The sequence below is a fragment of the Nerophis ophidion genome, linkage group LG26 (genome assembly GCF_033978795.1).
Source record: "Nerophis ophidion isolate RoL-2023_Sa linkage group LG26, RoL_Noph_v1.0, whole genome shotgun sequence".
Taxonomy (NCBI): Eukaryota; Metazoa; Chordata; class Actinopteri; order Syngnathiformes; family Syngnathidae; genus Nerophis; species Nerophis ophidion.
This window is the reverse complement of record NC_084636.1, coordinates 25586492-25602087: the sequence shown is the minus strand read 5'-3', so window position 1 is coordinate 25602087 and position 15596 is coordinate 25586492. Positions and strand designations below refer to the sequence as shown.

Below are 15596 nucleotides of genomic sequence, written 5' to 3'. Positions count from 1 at the left end.
CAACTCCTCCCGCCTCTTCCTAACGAAATGAGTTCCGATTGGATCTGGTCTCTGGCAGACATTTTCGTCTCGTTTTTATTCGTTGACGAATATGTCAATACACCTCGTCATCGTCTTAGTCCACGTAAACTATTTTTTATTTAGTTTTTGTCTCGTTTTAGTCAGAAAAAAAGGCCGTTGACGATTACTATGGCAAAAAAATTTTCGGCAACAAAATGATCACTGACGCCGACTTTAGGTGGCTGCTTGACCTGCAAATTTTCCACCGAAAAGAAAAGACCATTATTTCAACTGTATGTTAACAACACTCTGAAATAACATCCTTTGATCTTATTTGTATGGATGCTGAAATAGGCACCATCTCCCCCCGCGACCCCAAAAGGAATAAGCGGTATAAAATGGATGGATGGATGGTGTTATGGTTAAACAGGGAGGACTGAGGGGAGGTGACGGCAACAGACACCAGCCACAATAGGCCTGGGCCCCTGGAGAGGGAGTCCAGACTCCAGTCCAAGGAAAAAAAAAATCATAGCCAAAACACACGTGTGTAAGAGGGAAGCTGTCATGCCTGGATTATGTTTTGTCATGTTATGTTTTGATTTTGGACATTCAGTCACGTTTTGCACTTCCTGGTTATGTTTGTTTCCATGCCAACCCATTTCCACCTGGTCTCCTTAAGTCGCGCCCCGATCCTCAGCCTCTCACACCAGTTTTCTATTACCACAACCAGTACTTAAGTCATTTGCTTTTTGTTCATCATTCTGGGAACTTTGCCTTTTGTAGATGCTTGCATATTTTGACCACGACCACGCACCCTTCATGCCTTGCCACGCTGCTACTTTTTTTTGACTACGCCATGTAAGCCTTTTGTATTTTTTGCCTCAGTGCTAGTTTTTGGTTTATTGAGTATCGTTGATAGTATCTTTTGTTTATTCATTATCATTCATGCCAATCGAGCAAGTGTTTTTGTTTATATTTTTGTAGCCAAGTTCTGTACCTCATTATGAGCGCCCTTGGTTTGTTTATTTTTTTTTATAGTGTTTAAATAAACAAATATGTACCTGAACTCACGCCTGGCTTGTCCTGTAATCCCGCTGCGTCGAAGGAGCAAAACAAATCCACGCCATAGTCCTGACAGAAGCATCAAAAGAACACAAAGGACATTAAAGACATTAAAGAGAGCAGAGCTGGTACAACCAGCCACTTCTACACACAGCCACAAAAGTAAAACAACAACATGTACAGTGTGGTGGCATCCATCGTCTACTGGGGTGGGGGGAGCATGGCCAGAGACAGGAGCAGACCCAACAAGGCAACTAAAAGATCCGACTCCACCAACTCTAGACCAGTGTCCAGTCCTTATGGATGAGTGAGGATACGTCCAAGGAGACCGAGGTGTCCGATACCTGCTCATTCAGCCAAGACACGGTGAAGCTTGTCAAGCTCCGCAGCCCTGCTTTGATTCAATGCCATGAACACACCAACATGTGTCACGTGATGGAACAGAAAGTGTTCATCTCATGGTTGCCATTTAGACCAGTGTAACCATACCCATAAAGAACCCCCTACAGGGCCCCCCAAAAATATCTGTGTATTAGCTGTGGTCCGTGCAGGACCACAGTAATGGACTTTTTCACCACGTGTGGCAGTAATGACAATATCAACCAAAAAGAAGAAGACTGCACCTAAAGTCATTGAGAAGTTTCTTAAGCGCAAAAATTATGACTCAAGTGGTGAAGACGTGTTTTCATTTGCGCACTTAAATTTGTGTTAAGAAAGATACGTATTTATTCATTGTAGTTATTTCAACACAACATGAGCGTGTGAACATTTATTTTTCATCCGTTATTTAAGGGTGCCTTCCTATTTAGAATATTTGATTAGTAAGTATTATTCTAATCAGCCTGACCTAAGCCGAAGGTTTATGTAATAAAAATTAAATCTCTGTGATTAACACGTGGTTCCAAATCATTTTACAAGGTTGTAAACTGTTGGTAAAATAGATATAAAATAGATATAGGCCTTTGTCCCCTGTGTAGTGGAAAAGTCAAGCCTCGAGTTGAAAAAGGTTAGGAATCCCTGATCCAGACCATTCGGCATCCTCGTTCGATCACTGATCTGATGTTTTTGGCTTTGCATCACGTTGTAAATGAAAAAACATTTAGTTTTTTTCTCTGACGCGATCGTGTGAACGATCGTGTCAGTTAATAATGAATCATTTTTTAACCATGTTTTAAACTTGTTAAGAAAATAACAAAAACTCTGCACTTGCAGTCTGCGTAAACACACTTCAGGTACAGTTTTTGGTATTCCTCCACCACACCCTTTTAAAACCTGTTTTAACATTTCTTAAATGCTGGAACAAATCCGCCCTTGTGCCCCTGGTTAGAGTATCCGCCCTGAGATCGGTAGGTCGTGAGTTGAAACCCCGGCTAAGTCATACCAAAGACTATAAACATGGGACCCATTACCTTCCTGCTTGGCACTAAGTATATAGGGTTGGAATTGGGGGTTAAATCTCCAAAAATCATAGTTAGGACAGTTTAGCAAATTACACGAGGACCTCATTTAGATAAAATGTTGTTCCTTCCTCACCCTGTGTGTATTATTTTTTTTTTTACATTTGGTTACTGGGTACCTGCTAAATATTGAAGAAAAACATTTTTATCACTTTTATGATCAAAATGTTAATGCCCTATTATCGTTCATCATCATCAACCAAGAAGTAGACTGGCAAGATACAGACAAACAACACAATTACTGTTCAACCTTGACAAAGGTCTGCTATCCTCGTTATAATTGTCTTTCCATTATTTCCCCTATCTTTGTCTTCTCAGGTTTTTGGCCCGGTGATTGTCGCCCGAAAAGGAAAAGGAAGCAGCAGAACAAGGAAGGCCATGGAAATCAACTTCAGCCAGAATGTGGCTTGGCTCCTGCCTTTCTTCTTCCTGCTGGTGATGGTCAATGTTCGGTCCTCCCAGGGCCAAGGATGTCCTCAGCGTTGCGACTGCATCGGCAAGCTCAAGACCGTCTCCTGCCGCGGTAAGCGTCTGTCTACACTACCAGAAGGCATCCCTCTGGACACCAGAATCCTGGACCTGAGTGGGAATAAACTGCGCTGGGTGGAGCATGCTGACCTGCTCCCCTTCCTCCGCCTGGAGAGGCTTGATCTCAGCGAGAACATGATCAGCGTTTTGGAACCAAATGCTTTTTCTAGTCTTCAGAGTCTGCAGTCGCTTTCCCTCAGAGCTAACGAGCTGAAATTAGTCCCCATGGGGACTTTTTCACACCTGTCCAATCTCACCTCACTGGATCTTAGCGAGAATAGGATTGTGATTCTTTTGGATTTTACTTTCCAAGACCTTAAAAGTCTGAAGAAGTTAGAAGTTGGAGACAATGATCTGGTGTATATTTCTAACAAGGCTTTTTTGGGTCTGGTGGGACTGAAGGAGTTAACCATTGACAGGTGCAACCTGACGTCTGTGTCAAGCCAGTCTTTGTCTTACCTTCACAACCTGGTCACACTGCGACTGCGCTACCTCAGCATCTCCACCTTAGAGGACCAGAACTTCCGTAAGCTAGGAAACCTGAGGGCCCTGGAGATCGACCATTGGCCCTTTTTAGAGTTCATCTCCTCCCACGGCCTGCAGGGTCTCAACTTGTCGTGGCTGTCTATCACGCACACCAATCTCACTTCTGTGCCCACCTCTGCCCTACGCAGCCTCTCTCACCTCACCAGCCTCAACCTGTCCTTCAATCCTATTTCTGTCCTGGAGTCCTGGGCACTCAGGGACCTTCTCAGGTTAAAGGAGCTTCATCTGGTCAACACCAGGCTGGTAACGGTGCAGCCATACGCACTGGGCGGTCTCAGACAAATCCGCCTCCTCAACCTCTCAGCCAACAACCTTGTTACCCTGGAGGAGGGTGCTTTCCAGTCGGTCAACACTCTGGAGACCCTGCGTTTGGACAGGAACCCATTGGCGTGCGATTGCCGCTTACTTTGGATCCTTCAGCGCAGGAAGACGCTTAATTTTGACGGTGCGTCCCCCGTGTGTACGACACCTGTCGAGGTGCAGGACCGAGCTCTGAACGCCTTCACGGACTCAGCCCTCTTTGACCATTTCACCTGCCAGAAGCCCAAAATCCGCAACAGAAAACTGCAGCAGATATCGGCTCGTGAGGGGCAGGTGGTGTCGTTCATCTGCAGGGCGGAAGGTGAGCCCACACCGGTCATATTCTGGATATCCCCTCAGCGCCGTCGCATTACCACTAAGAGCAGTGGCCGCTTGACGGTATTAAAAGAAGGCACCTTAGAAATAAGGTATGCGCAGGTGATGGACAGCGGAACCTACATTTGCATCGCCAGTAACGCTGGCGGGAATGACACTTATTTCGCCACTCTCACCGTCAGTGGTCTCCCGCTCGACGCCGCCCTAATGGCCAACCGTACGTACTACGCCGGGGACCTTAACGACACCAACCTGAACGATACCAGAGTCTTTCTGAAGTTCACCGTGGACCTCAAGACCATCCTCATCTCCACGGCGATGGGCTGTATCATGTTCCTGGGCGTCGTCCTCTTCTGTTTCATCCTGCTGTTCGTGTGGAGTCGCGGGAAAGGACAACACAAAAACAATTTCTCAGTGGAATACTCTTTCAGGAAGGTTGACGGACCTGCCACCAGCGGAGGGCAGGGCGGGGCGCGCAAGTTTAACATGAAAATGATTTGATCTAATAGGTGGAGGTGTACTTTTTTTAGCACTACCTTGTTAAAACCTGTGGGGGCATCAGGTTTCAGCGCCTTGCCTAAGAGCACCTAGAACGGGGCAAACTAGTGACCGGTGTACAAATTCAGTCGGGGTAAGCTCCAGCTCCCTCGTAAGCTTGAACAATACTGTTAAGCACTCTAGAAAATGAATGGATGAACTTCTCCTTTCCTTAATGCTCTTTTTAAATGTCAGACACATTCGTCATTTTGTCTTTGTGTTCGCAACATTAAACACAACCTCAGTATACTTTTTGGGGAAAAAGACAGACTTCACTAAAAGAAAACTTGTTGGAGGAACCAAAAATGTCTGTATTTACGAGAATTTAGTCACGTTTCTTATGAAAAGTATCTTCAAAGAGCGGAATAGTGAGTGTTAGCATGTCTGTCCGACAGACTGAAGCAACTTTTTATGTGTGGAGTTTGAGTGTTTTCCCTCTGCATGTGTGGGTTTTCTCCCAAAAATGTGCATGTCAGGCTAGTCCATACATTTTCTACCGCTTGTCGTTTTCAGGGTTGCGGGGGGTGCTGGAACCTATCCCAGCTGCAATCGGGCGGAAGGCACGGTACATCTTGGACAAGTCGCCACCTCATCAAGAGGGCCAATTTAGTGTTGCCAATCAACCTATCCCCAGGTGCATGTCTTTGGAGGTGGAAAGAAGCCGGAGTACCTGGAGAGAACCCACGCAGTCACGGGGAGAACTAACCGGAGGCTCTAAATTGTTCATAGATATAAAATATTTTACAAACGCATGAACATGGTGAGAAATCTTGCAATAAAAAGACTGTGACCAGAATGAAGTGCTAAATCTACAGGACGATAGATATAGTTAGGGATGGGAATCAAAAAACGGTTCTTGTTCAGAAACGGTTCCGACTTCTCAGCATACTTGCCAACCCTCCCCATTTTCCCGGGAGACTCCCGAATTTCAATGCTCCTCCCGAAAATCTCCCAGGGCAACCAATTTTCCAAATTTATCCCGATTTCCACCCGGACAACAATATTGGGGGAGTAAGGCACTGCCTTTAGTGTCCTCTCTCACTTGGAAAAAGGAGACTATTATATATGTCTCCGTTATCCATAGTTTTATCTATAACCCTTAAAGTAGGCAGGCACGGAGCTATTTCTCAGAGCCGGCACGTTAATACACTGACACACAACATCTGGATTCCCATCATGCATTGCTTCAAAACTACGGCAAGTAGTAATGTCCAAAAAACATAACAGAGATGAAGCAGAAGAACAAAGAAGAGACATGGCGATGACGAGTGAGAAGAAGTACTCTTGAATGTTCCAAAATAATTGGAAAAAATTATTTCAGTTCATCCAGGACAGCTCGAAGGGGGAGGGGTATGCTGCCTACAAATTTTGGAGCTCAGTCTTCTCCATTGAACACGGTGGCCGTACGGATATACTCATTAATGAATGGATTTTATTTACATATATATATATACATATAGATATAGAGATATATATATTTATATACATATATCTTGATTGGATTATCCAGAGAATATTGGTCGATACCGTGGTAGAGTGCAATATGTAGGTGTGGGAAAAATCACAAGACTAATTCATCTCTACAGAACTGTTTCATGAGGGGTTCCCTCAATCATCAGGAGAAAAAAAAAATCTCCTGATGATTGAGGGAACCCCTCATGAAACAGTTCTGTAGAGATGGAGTAGTCTTGTGATTTTTCCCACACTTATCTCTCTCTCTCTCGCTCTCTCTCTCTCTCTCTCTCTCTCTCTCTCTCTCTCTATATATATATATACATATATATATATATGACATTTTCATGTTTTTAGTTGCATTACAGAAAATAAAGGACTTTATCACAATATTCAAATTTTGTGAGACAGTCCTGTGTATATATATATATATATATATATATATATATATATATATATATATATATATATATATATATATCAGTTGCGTCGGACCAGTTCTTCCTCCCAGGGAATCTAAGTTACTGGTCAATCCCAAGTTCTTTTGATGACATATATGCTGAGTAATAAGGACAATCGAGACAGAATTGGAATATTTTCAAGTTTTACTAAAGCTTTAGGAGCTCAACCTAACCGATACATTCATATTGGCTTCTCTATTTGATTCGGCATTCCAAGGGAAAAACACACTCTTTTCACACAAAAGAAAGCCCTCCTCCGCCTCCTCTCAACACCATAAGGTGAGAGAGACGTGGGGGTTGGCTTCACATTCGATGGTTTTCCACACTAACATAGGATCTGAAGACAAACAGAGACTGGTAGAATACACAAAGGAAAAGTACTAGCTACTCTCAACATGGCTATGTAAAAATGAGTAATTCTTAAACATATCAGCATCCTTCAACAATATATAAGAAATATTTAAAAATATATACATCTCCAACCCCACCTCAACCCCGCCCACCGCAACCCCGCCCACATCTCCCGAATTGGAAGATCTCAAGGTAGGCAAGTATGCTTCTCAGTGTATTAAGGGCTTGGAATCGCTCGCCATTTGTTCAAACGATTCTCTTATCCATCCTTCCGGGTGGGGATGACGTCGTGTAGTGACGTCAGATCTCAAAATGGCAGAGCCCGTGTGCAGCAAACATTCTATAGTTTAGTAGATTTCACAAGAAAAGAGTGCAACAGCTGCTACTTGTAGACGTTATAAGGCTGCTCGTTCATCAAGAGCATGGCATGCGTTCAAACTCAACACCGACTAAATTTGTGGTCAAAAGTTTGCATTTTCGGTCGGTGAATCTTCAATTGTAGTTAAAAAAGTTGCAGGTTTTCCTGACACCAGATATTCTCTCAGTCATTATATCGTACAGGTGTAACTCATAACATTACAATATGGTGAAAAAGTCTATTAATGTTAGCATTTAACTTCCAATGTGACACTAATATGTGATATTAACTCATTACATGCCAGCATTTATTTGTTATATTTTTGATCATCACGACTTACAGAGTTTGAAACCTTCCTTTTTTCTGAGATTTTCAATTTCAAAGTTTACATAAAGTGTATGCCATAGTCCTCGGGGCGGTATAGCTCGGTTGGCGGAGTGGCCGTGCCAGCAACTTGAGGGTTCCAGGTTCAATCCCCGCTTCCGTCATCCTAGTCACTGCCATTGTGTCCTTGGGCAAGACACTTTACCCACCTGCTCTCAGTGCCAGCCACACTGGTTTAAATGTAACTTAGATATTGGGTTTCACTATGTAAACGCGCTTTGAGTCACTAGAGAAACGCGCTATACAAATATAATTCACTCCACTTCACAATCATTACCAATTAAAGGCTTGACTTTGCGTGTAATAAGTTAACATCCCGACTAAATGTTACATTCTTGTGTCATTTGCACATGATTGAATTCTACAGAAGAATATTACTTTATTATATTAATTTACAAAAAAATAAAGTTTTCCTCCTATAGTATATAAGATTTCACTGTAGGCTTTCTAAGGTCATGTTACCTCTAGACTAAAAAAAAATATTAATAATGCTAATCCACCCTTTCTTCTCTTTATTCCCCCAAATAAGTATCGATGAGCGAACCGTTAAAGGGGAACATTATCACCAGACCTATGTAAGCGTCAATATATACCTTGATGTTGCAGAAAAAAGACCTTGTTTTTTAACCGATTTCGGAACTCTAAAAGGGTGAATTAGGCGATTGAAACGCCTTTCAATATTTCGCTGTCAGAGCGATGACCCGTGACGTCACAATGGGAAGTAATCTGCCATTTTCTCAAACACATTACACGCACAAGTCAAATCAGCTGTTATTTTCCGTTTTTTCGACTGTTTTCCGTACCTTGGAGACATTATGCCTCGTCGGTGTGTTGTCGGCGGGTGTAACAACACGATCGGGGACGGATTCAAGTTGACTTACGTGGAGTGTGCATCGATTAGCACGGCATGCTAATCGATGCTAACATGCTATTTAGGCTGGCTGTATGTACATATTGCATTGTTATGCCTCATTTGTAGCTATATTTGCATCCAGCCTTTCCCTCCACCCACATTTAATGCCAAACAAATACATACCAATCAACAGATTCAAGTTGCACCAGTGTCAAAAGATGCAAAAGTCCCTCGTTTGTTCTGCACAGAGATGACACAGAGATGTGTGGATATCCTGCGACACTCAACGCAAATGCATTTCCAACGATAAAGTCAACGAAGTCACAAAGGTGAGTTTTGTTGATCTTATAGACTTGTGTGCTAATCAGACATATTTGGTCACGGCATGACTGCCAGCTAATTGATGCTAACATGCTATTTAGGCTAGCTGTATGTACATTTGTAGCTATATTTGCATTCAGCCTTTCCTTCCACCCAAACAAACACTTACTAATCGACAAATTTAAGTTGCTCCAGTGGTCAAAAGATGCAATCGTTGGTTAGAAGGCGATCGCCGAATAACTTCAATAGCTATTCGCTCAATAGCTTCAGTTTCTTCTTCAATTTCGTTTTCGCTATCCGCCTCCTCACTCCAACCATCCGTTTCAATACATGAGTAATCCGTTGAATCGCTTAAGCCGCTGAAATCCGAGTCTGAATCCGAGATAATGTCGCTATATCTTGTCGTTCTATCCGCCGTGTTTGTTTGTATTGGCATCAGTATGTGACGTCACAGGAAAATGGACGGGTGGATTTACAGATAGCGAAAATCAGGCCTTTTTTCAGGATATTCCATGATGGGTAAAATTTTGAAAAAAACTTTGAAAAATACAATAAGCCACTGAGAAATGATTTTTATTGGTTTTAACCCTTCTGAAATTGTGATAATGTTCCCCTTAAAGGAAATAAATGGTTAAGCAGAATTAAAAGTGGAATCGGAACCGGAAAAATCTTATCAATTCCCATCCCTAGTTGTAGTACAGTGGAACCTTGATTTATGAACTTAATTGGGTTCATATTTATTGAAACAAATGACTACTTAATAAACAGTGTAAACATAAATAATGGGTTCCAGCCCCGGCAAAAGTCCATATTTCAGTAAAAGATTGTCTTTGCTTTGAACACAAAACAAATAACTATACAGTAATGTATATCAAACAAACATAACACGGAGTCATTGATCAACTTTCTATCTAATAACAAAGTCAAAACAACAACTAGCTGACCCGTCCTGATTTGCAGTCGCCCTGCCAACACGCAATACCGTCACCAGCCCTGTGGTGCACTCAGTTTGAAACCACAAAACTTTTTCACTTTAACAGCCAGTTCACTCCAATGATTGGAAATAAAACAAATATAATCCACTAATCACTTGTTTGGTGTGCAGCGGAAGAAAGGGAGAGGGGGGAGGCAGTGTCGACAATGCTGTGGATACTATCTGGATGTTTCAAACCACACGTCGCTTGCCCATTGCTTCCTTTGGAATCATGTCGAGCTAGCAAAACTATAAAAACACTTAAAAGCTCACAAAGTAGCAATTAAGACAGTAGCTAATGATAGCACTGCTCTGCTGACTGAATGAGCACCTGGGAGCGATCAGCCCGCCCACGATGGATGTGCTGCAAGGGCACAAAATGGCTGCAATGCAGGCACACGATGAGAGGATGAAAAGTTCATACACTCACAAAAGTTTTGTACAAGAAAGCATATTCTTATCGAAGTAAATTTAAAAGTTTGTACAATGGGATAGGTTGATTGGCAACACTAAATTGGCCCTAGTGTGTGAATGTGAGTGTGAATGTTGTCTGTCAATCTGTGTTGGCCCTGTGATGAGGTGGCGACTTGTCCAGGGTGTACCCCGCCTTCCGCCCGATTGTAGCTGAGATAGGCGCCAGCGCCCCCCGCGACCCCAACAGGGAATAAGCGGTAGAAAATGGATGGATGGATGGACAATGAAGGCTTCGTAAGTGGAGGTTCCACTGTATCAGAGAAATAAAGTCGTAATTTTGACGCGAAAAAGTCACAATCTAACAAGAAACGAGAAGGAGAGCTTAATGTATAACTGCAGAGGTCGTTCCCTACCGGTTCGACGGATACCACGTCACTGGAATTTGACAGAGTTATTTAATCAGCATATGACAAAATGCACAATCTTGTCAGTATGATCTTTTCAGATGTCTCCCTCCAGTTTCTCCCACCTCTTTCCTCCGCTGGTCGCTCACTGTTAAAGCCAACAGCTGATTAGATTAAAGGCCTACTGAAATGAGATTTTCTTATTCAAACGGGGATAGCAGGTCCATTCTATGTGTCATACTTGATCATTTCGCGATATTGCCATATTTTTGTTGAAAGGATTTAGTAGAGAACATCGACGATAAAGTTCGCAACTTTTGGTCGCTAATTAAAAAAGCCTTGCCTTTACCGGAAGTAGCAGACGATGTGCACGTGACGTCACGGGTTGTAGGGCTCCTCACATCCTCACATTGTTTATAATGTGAGCCTCCAGCAGCAAGAGCTATTCGGACCGAGAAAGCGACAATTTCCCCATTAATTTGAGCAAGGATGAAAGATACGTGGATTAGGAAAGTTAGAGTGAAGCACACACACACAAAAAAAAAAAAAGCGACGGCTCCAGGCGGCGGCAGTGGGACCGTTTCAGATGTAATTATACACATTTACTAAGATAATTCCGGAAGATCCCTTATCTGCTTATTGTTTTAATAGTGTTTTAGTGAGATTGTAAAGACATACCTGAAAGTCGAATGGCTGCGGTGAACGCCAGTGTCTCTCAGAGAAGCCGATGGAGGAGCCAAGATCACAGCTGCCTTTTTGAGCTACAGGAGGAAGTCCCATAATCCACTGAAGTCTCCGGTAAGATCCGACTAAATATCACAATTTTCCCATCCAAAAACTTGCTAGTTGACGTAGAAAACATGTTCGCTTGACCGCTCTGTGTTCAAGCTTCACAACAAACAAAGAAACACCGGCTGTGTCTCGGTTGCTAAAGGCAGCTGCAATCCACCGCTTCCCACCTACAGCATTCTTCTTTGACGTCTCCATTATGAATTGAAAAAATTGCAAAAGATTCAGCAACACAGATGTCTAAATTACTGTGTAATTATGCGATGAAAGAAGACGACTTTTTGCCGTAAGTGGTGCTGGGCTTATATGTCCGCTACAACCCGAGACGTCACAAACACGCGTCAACATTCCGCGACGTTTTCAACAAGAAATTTAAAATTGTAATCTAGTAAACTAAAAAGGCCGTATTGGCATGTGTTGCAATGTTAATATTTCATCATTGATTTATAAACTATCAGACTAAGCGTGGTTGGTAGTAGTGGGTTTCAGTAGGCCTTTAACACGTACCACCAGTGAAATCTAATCACCTGCCAGCTGTGTCTCTCTGTCCCACACATGCCCCGCCCCTAGTCAATGGTGCTCCGCCTTCAACACCATTGACTGAGACGGTGACCTTTGGCTCCTGCAGCACGCTGACCACACCCTCACCCCCACAATAACATTGTAATGTGATTCATTGTACAGCGATGATGAATCTAATTTTTTTTTTTTAAGTGAATGAATTTCATGAGAAAAACAAGCGCCAATCTCAAAAACACTTTGAATAGCAATTGTTTGGAAAATGCATCACTATAAAGGCCTACTGAAATTAGATTTTCTTATTTAAAGGGGAATAGCAGGTCCATTCAATGTGTCATACTTGATCATTTCGCGATATTGCCATATTTTTGCCGAAAGGATTTAGTAGAGAACATCCATGAAAAAGTTCGCAACTTTTGGTCGCTAATAAAAAAGCCTTGCTGTAGCTCCTCACATCCTCACATTGTTTACAAAATCATGGCCACCAGCAGCGAGAGCGATTCGGACCGAGAAAGCGACGATTTCCCCATTAATTTGAACGAGGATGAAAGATTTGTGGATGATGATAGTGAGAGTGAAGAACTAGAAAAAAAAAAGACAGGGCAGTGGGAGCGATTCAGATGTTATTAAACACATTTACTAGGATAATTCTGGAAAATCCCTTATCTTCTTATTGTGCTACTAGTGTTGTAGTGAGATTATACTGTCGTACCTGAAAGTTGGAGGGGGTGTGGCCACGGGTGTGGTGAGGGCCAGTGTCTCTGAGGGAAGCCTCTCTGAGCTGCCACCTTATCGTGGTAAAGGAGTTTGGCGTGTCCCAATGATCCTAGGAGCTATGTTGTCCGGGGCTTTATGCCCCCTGGTAGGGTCTCCCAAGGCAAACAGGTTCTAGGTGAGGGATCAGACAAAGAGCAGCTCAAAGACCTCTATGAAGAAGACAAAACATGGACCCATATTTCCCTCGCCCGGACGCGGGTCACCGAGGACCCTTCTGGAGCCAGGCCCGGAGGTGGAGCACGATGGCGAGCGCCTGGTGGCCGGGCCTGTTCCCATGGGGTCCGGCCGGGCACAGCCGAAGAGGCAACGTGGTCACCCCTCCAATGGGCTCACCACCCATAGCAGGGGCCGTAGAGGTCGGGTGCAATGTGTGAGCTGGGCGGCAGCCGAAGGCAGGGCACTTGGCGGTCCGATCCTCGGCTACAGAAGCTAGCTCTTGGGATGTGGAACGTCACCTCACTGGGGGGGGAAAGAGCCTGAACTAGTGCGCGAAGGGGAGAAGTTCCGGCTGGATATAGTCGGACTCACTTCGACGCACAGCAAGTGGCTCTGGAACCACTTCTCTCGAGAGGGACTGGACCCTCTTCCACTCTGGCGTTGCTGACAGTGAGAGGCGACGGGCTGGGGTTGCAATTCTGGTTGCCCCCCGCTTAAAGCCTGCACGTTGGAGTTCTACCCAGTGGACGAAAGGGTAGCCTCCCTCCGCCTTCGGGTGGGGGGACGGGTCCTGACTGTTGTTTGTGCTTACGCACCAAACAGCAGTTCGGAGTAACCACCCTTTTTGGGTACACTCGAGGGAGTACTGGAAAGTGCTCCCCCGGGTGATTCCCTTGTCCTACTGGGGGACTTCAACGCTCATGTTGGCAACGACAGTGAAACCTGGAGAGGCGTGATTGGGAAGAATGGCCGCCCGGATCTGAACCCGAGTGGTGTTTTGTTATTGGACTTTTGTGCTCATCACAGTTTGTCCATTACAAACACCATGTTCAAACATAAGGGTGTCCATATGTGCACTTGGTACCAGGACACCCTAGGCCGCAGTTCCATGATCGACTTTGTAGTTGTGTCATCGGATTTGCGGCCTTATGTTTTGGACACTCGGGTGAAGAGAGGGGCGGAGCATTCTACCGATCATCACCTGGTGGGGAGTTGGCTGCGATGGTGGGGGAGGATGCCGGACAGACCTGGCAGGCCCAAACGTATTGTGACGGTCTGCTGGGAACGTCTGGCAGAGTCTCCTGTCAGAGAAAGTTGCAATTCCCACATCCAGAAGAACTTCGAACATGTCACAAGGGAGGTGCCGGGACATTGAGTCCGAGTGGACCATGTTCCGCACCTCTATTGTCGAGGCGGCTGATCGGAGCTGTGGCCGCAAGGTAGTTGGTGCCTGTCGAGGCGGCAATCCTAAAACCCCTTGGTGGACACCAGCGGTGAGGGGATGCCGTCAAGCTGAAGAAGGAGTCCTATCGGGTCCTTTTGGCTCATAGGACTCCGGAGGCAGTGGACAGGTACCGACAGGCCAAGCGGTGTGCGGCTTCAGCGGTCGCTGAGGCAAAAACTTGGACATGGAAGGAGTTCGGGGAAGCCATGGAAAACGACTTCCGGACGGCTTCGAAGCGATTCTGGACCACCGTCCGCCGCCTCAGGAAGGGGAAGCAGTGCACACCGTGTCTATGGTGCGGATGGTGTTCTGCTGACCTCAACTGCGGATGTTGTGGATAGGTGGAAGGAATACTTCGAAGACCTCCTCAATCCCACCAACACGTCTTCCTATGAGGAAGCAAAGCCTGTGGGAATCTGTGGTGGACTCTCCTATTTCTGGGGCTGAGGTCGCTGAGGTAGTTAAAAAGCTCCTCGGTGGCAAGGCCCCGGGGGGTGGACGAGATCCGCCCGGAGTTCCTTAAGGCTCTGGATGCTGTGGGGATGTCTTGGTTGACAAGACTCTGCAGCATCGCGTGGACATCGGGGGCGGGTACCTCTGGATTGGCAGACGGGGTGGTGGTTCCTCTCTTTAAGAAGGGGGACCGGAGGGTGTGTTCCAACTATCGTGGGATCACACTCCTCAGCCTTCCCGGTAAGGTTTATTCAGGTGTACTGAGAGAGGAGGCTACGCCGGATAGTCGAACCTCGGATTCAGGAGGAACAGTGTGGGTTTTCGTCCTGGTCGTAGAACTGTGGACCAGCTCTATACTCTCTGCAGGGTTCTTGAGGGTGCATGGGAGTTTGCCCAACCAGTCTACATGTGCTTTGTGGACTTGGAGGAGGCATTCGACCGTGTCCCTCGGGAAGTCCTATGGGGAGTGCTCAGAGAGTATGGGGTATCGGACTGTCTTATTGTGGCGATCCGCTCCCTGTACAATCAGTGCCAGAGCTTGGTCCGCATTGCCGGCAGTAAGTCGACACCATTTCCAGTGAGAGTTGGACTCCGCCAAGGCTGTCCTTTGTCACCGATTCTGTTCATAACTTTTATGGACAGAATTTCTAGGCGCAGTCAAGGCGTTGAGGGGTTTCGGTTTGGTGACCGCAGGATTAGGTCTCTGCTTTTTGCAGATGATGTGGTCCTGATGGCTTCATCTGACCGGGATCTTCAGCTCTTACTGAATCGGTTTGCAGCCGAGTGTGAAGAGACCGGAATAAGAATCAGCACCTCCAAGTCCGAGTCCATGGTTCTCGCCCGGAAAAGGGTGGGGTGCCATCTCCGGGTTGGGGAGGAGACCCTGCCCCAAGCGGAGGAGTTCAAGTACCTAGGAGTCTTGTTCACGAGTGAAGGAAGA

The 15596-nt window shown here is 45.2% G+C and overlaps 1 protein-coding gene across 1 annotated transcript in view; it reads left to right on the top strand.

Annotated features, from left to right (window-relative positions):
• The window catches only part of lingo3a (leucine rich repeat and Ig domain containing 3a), a 126635-nt gene extending 121073 nt beyond the window's left edge, over positions 1-5562 (top strand). Inside the window, exon 2 of the mRNA XM_061888248.1 lies at positions 2838-5562. Within this exon, the coding sequence (XP_061744232.1) occupies positions 2898-4730 (1833 nt within the window). The 5' untranslated portion in view covers positions 2838-2897 and the 3' untranslated portion in view covers positions 4731-5562. The remainder of the gene's footprint in view (positions 1-2837) is intronic.
• The last annotated feature ends 10034 nt before the right edge of the window (positions 5563-15596 follow it).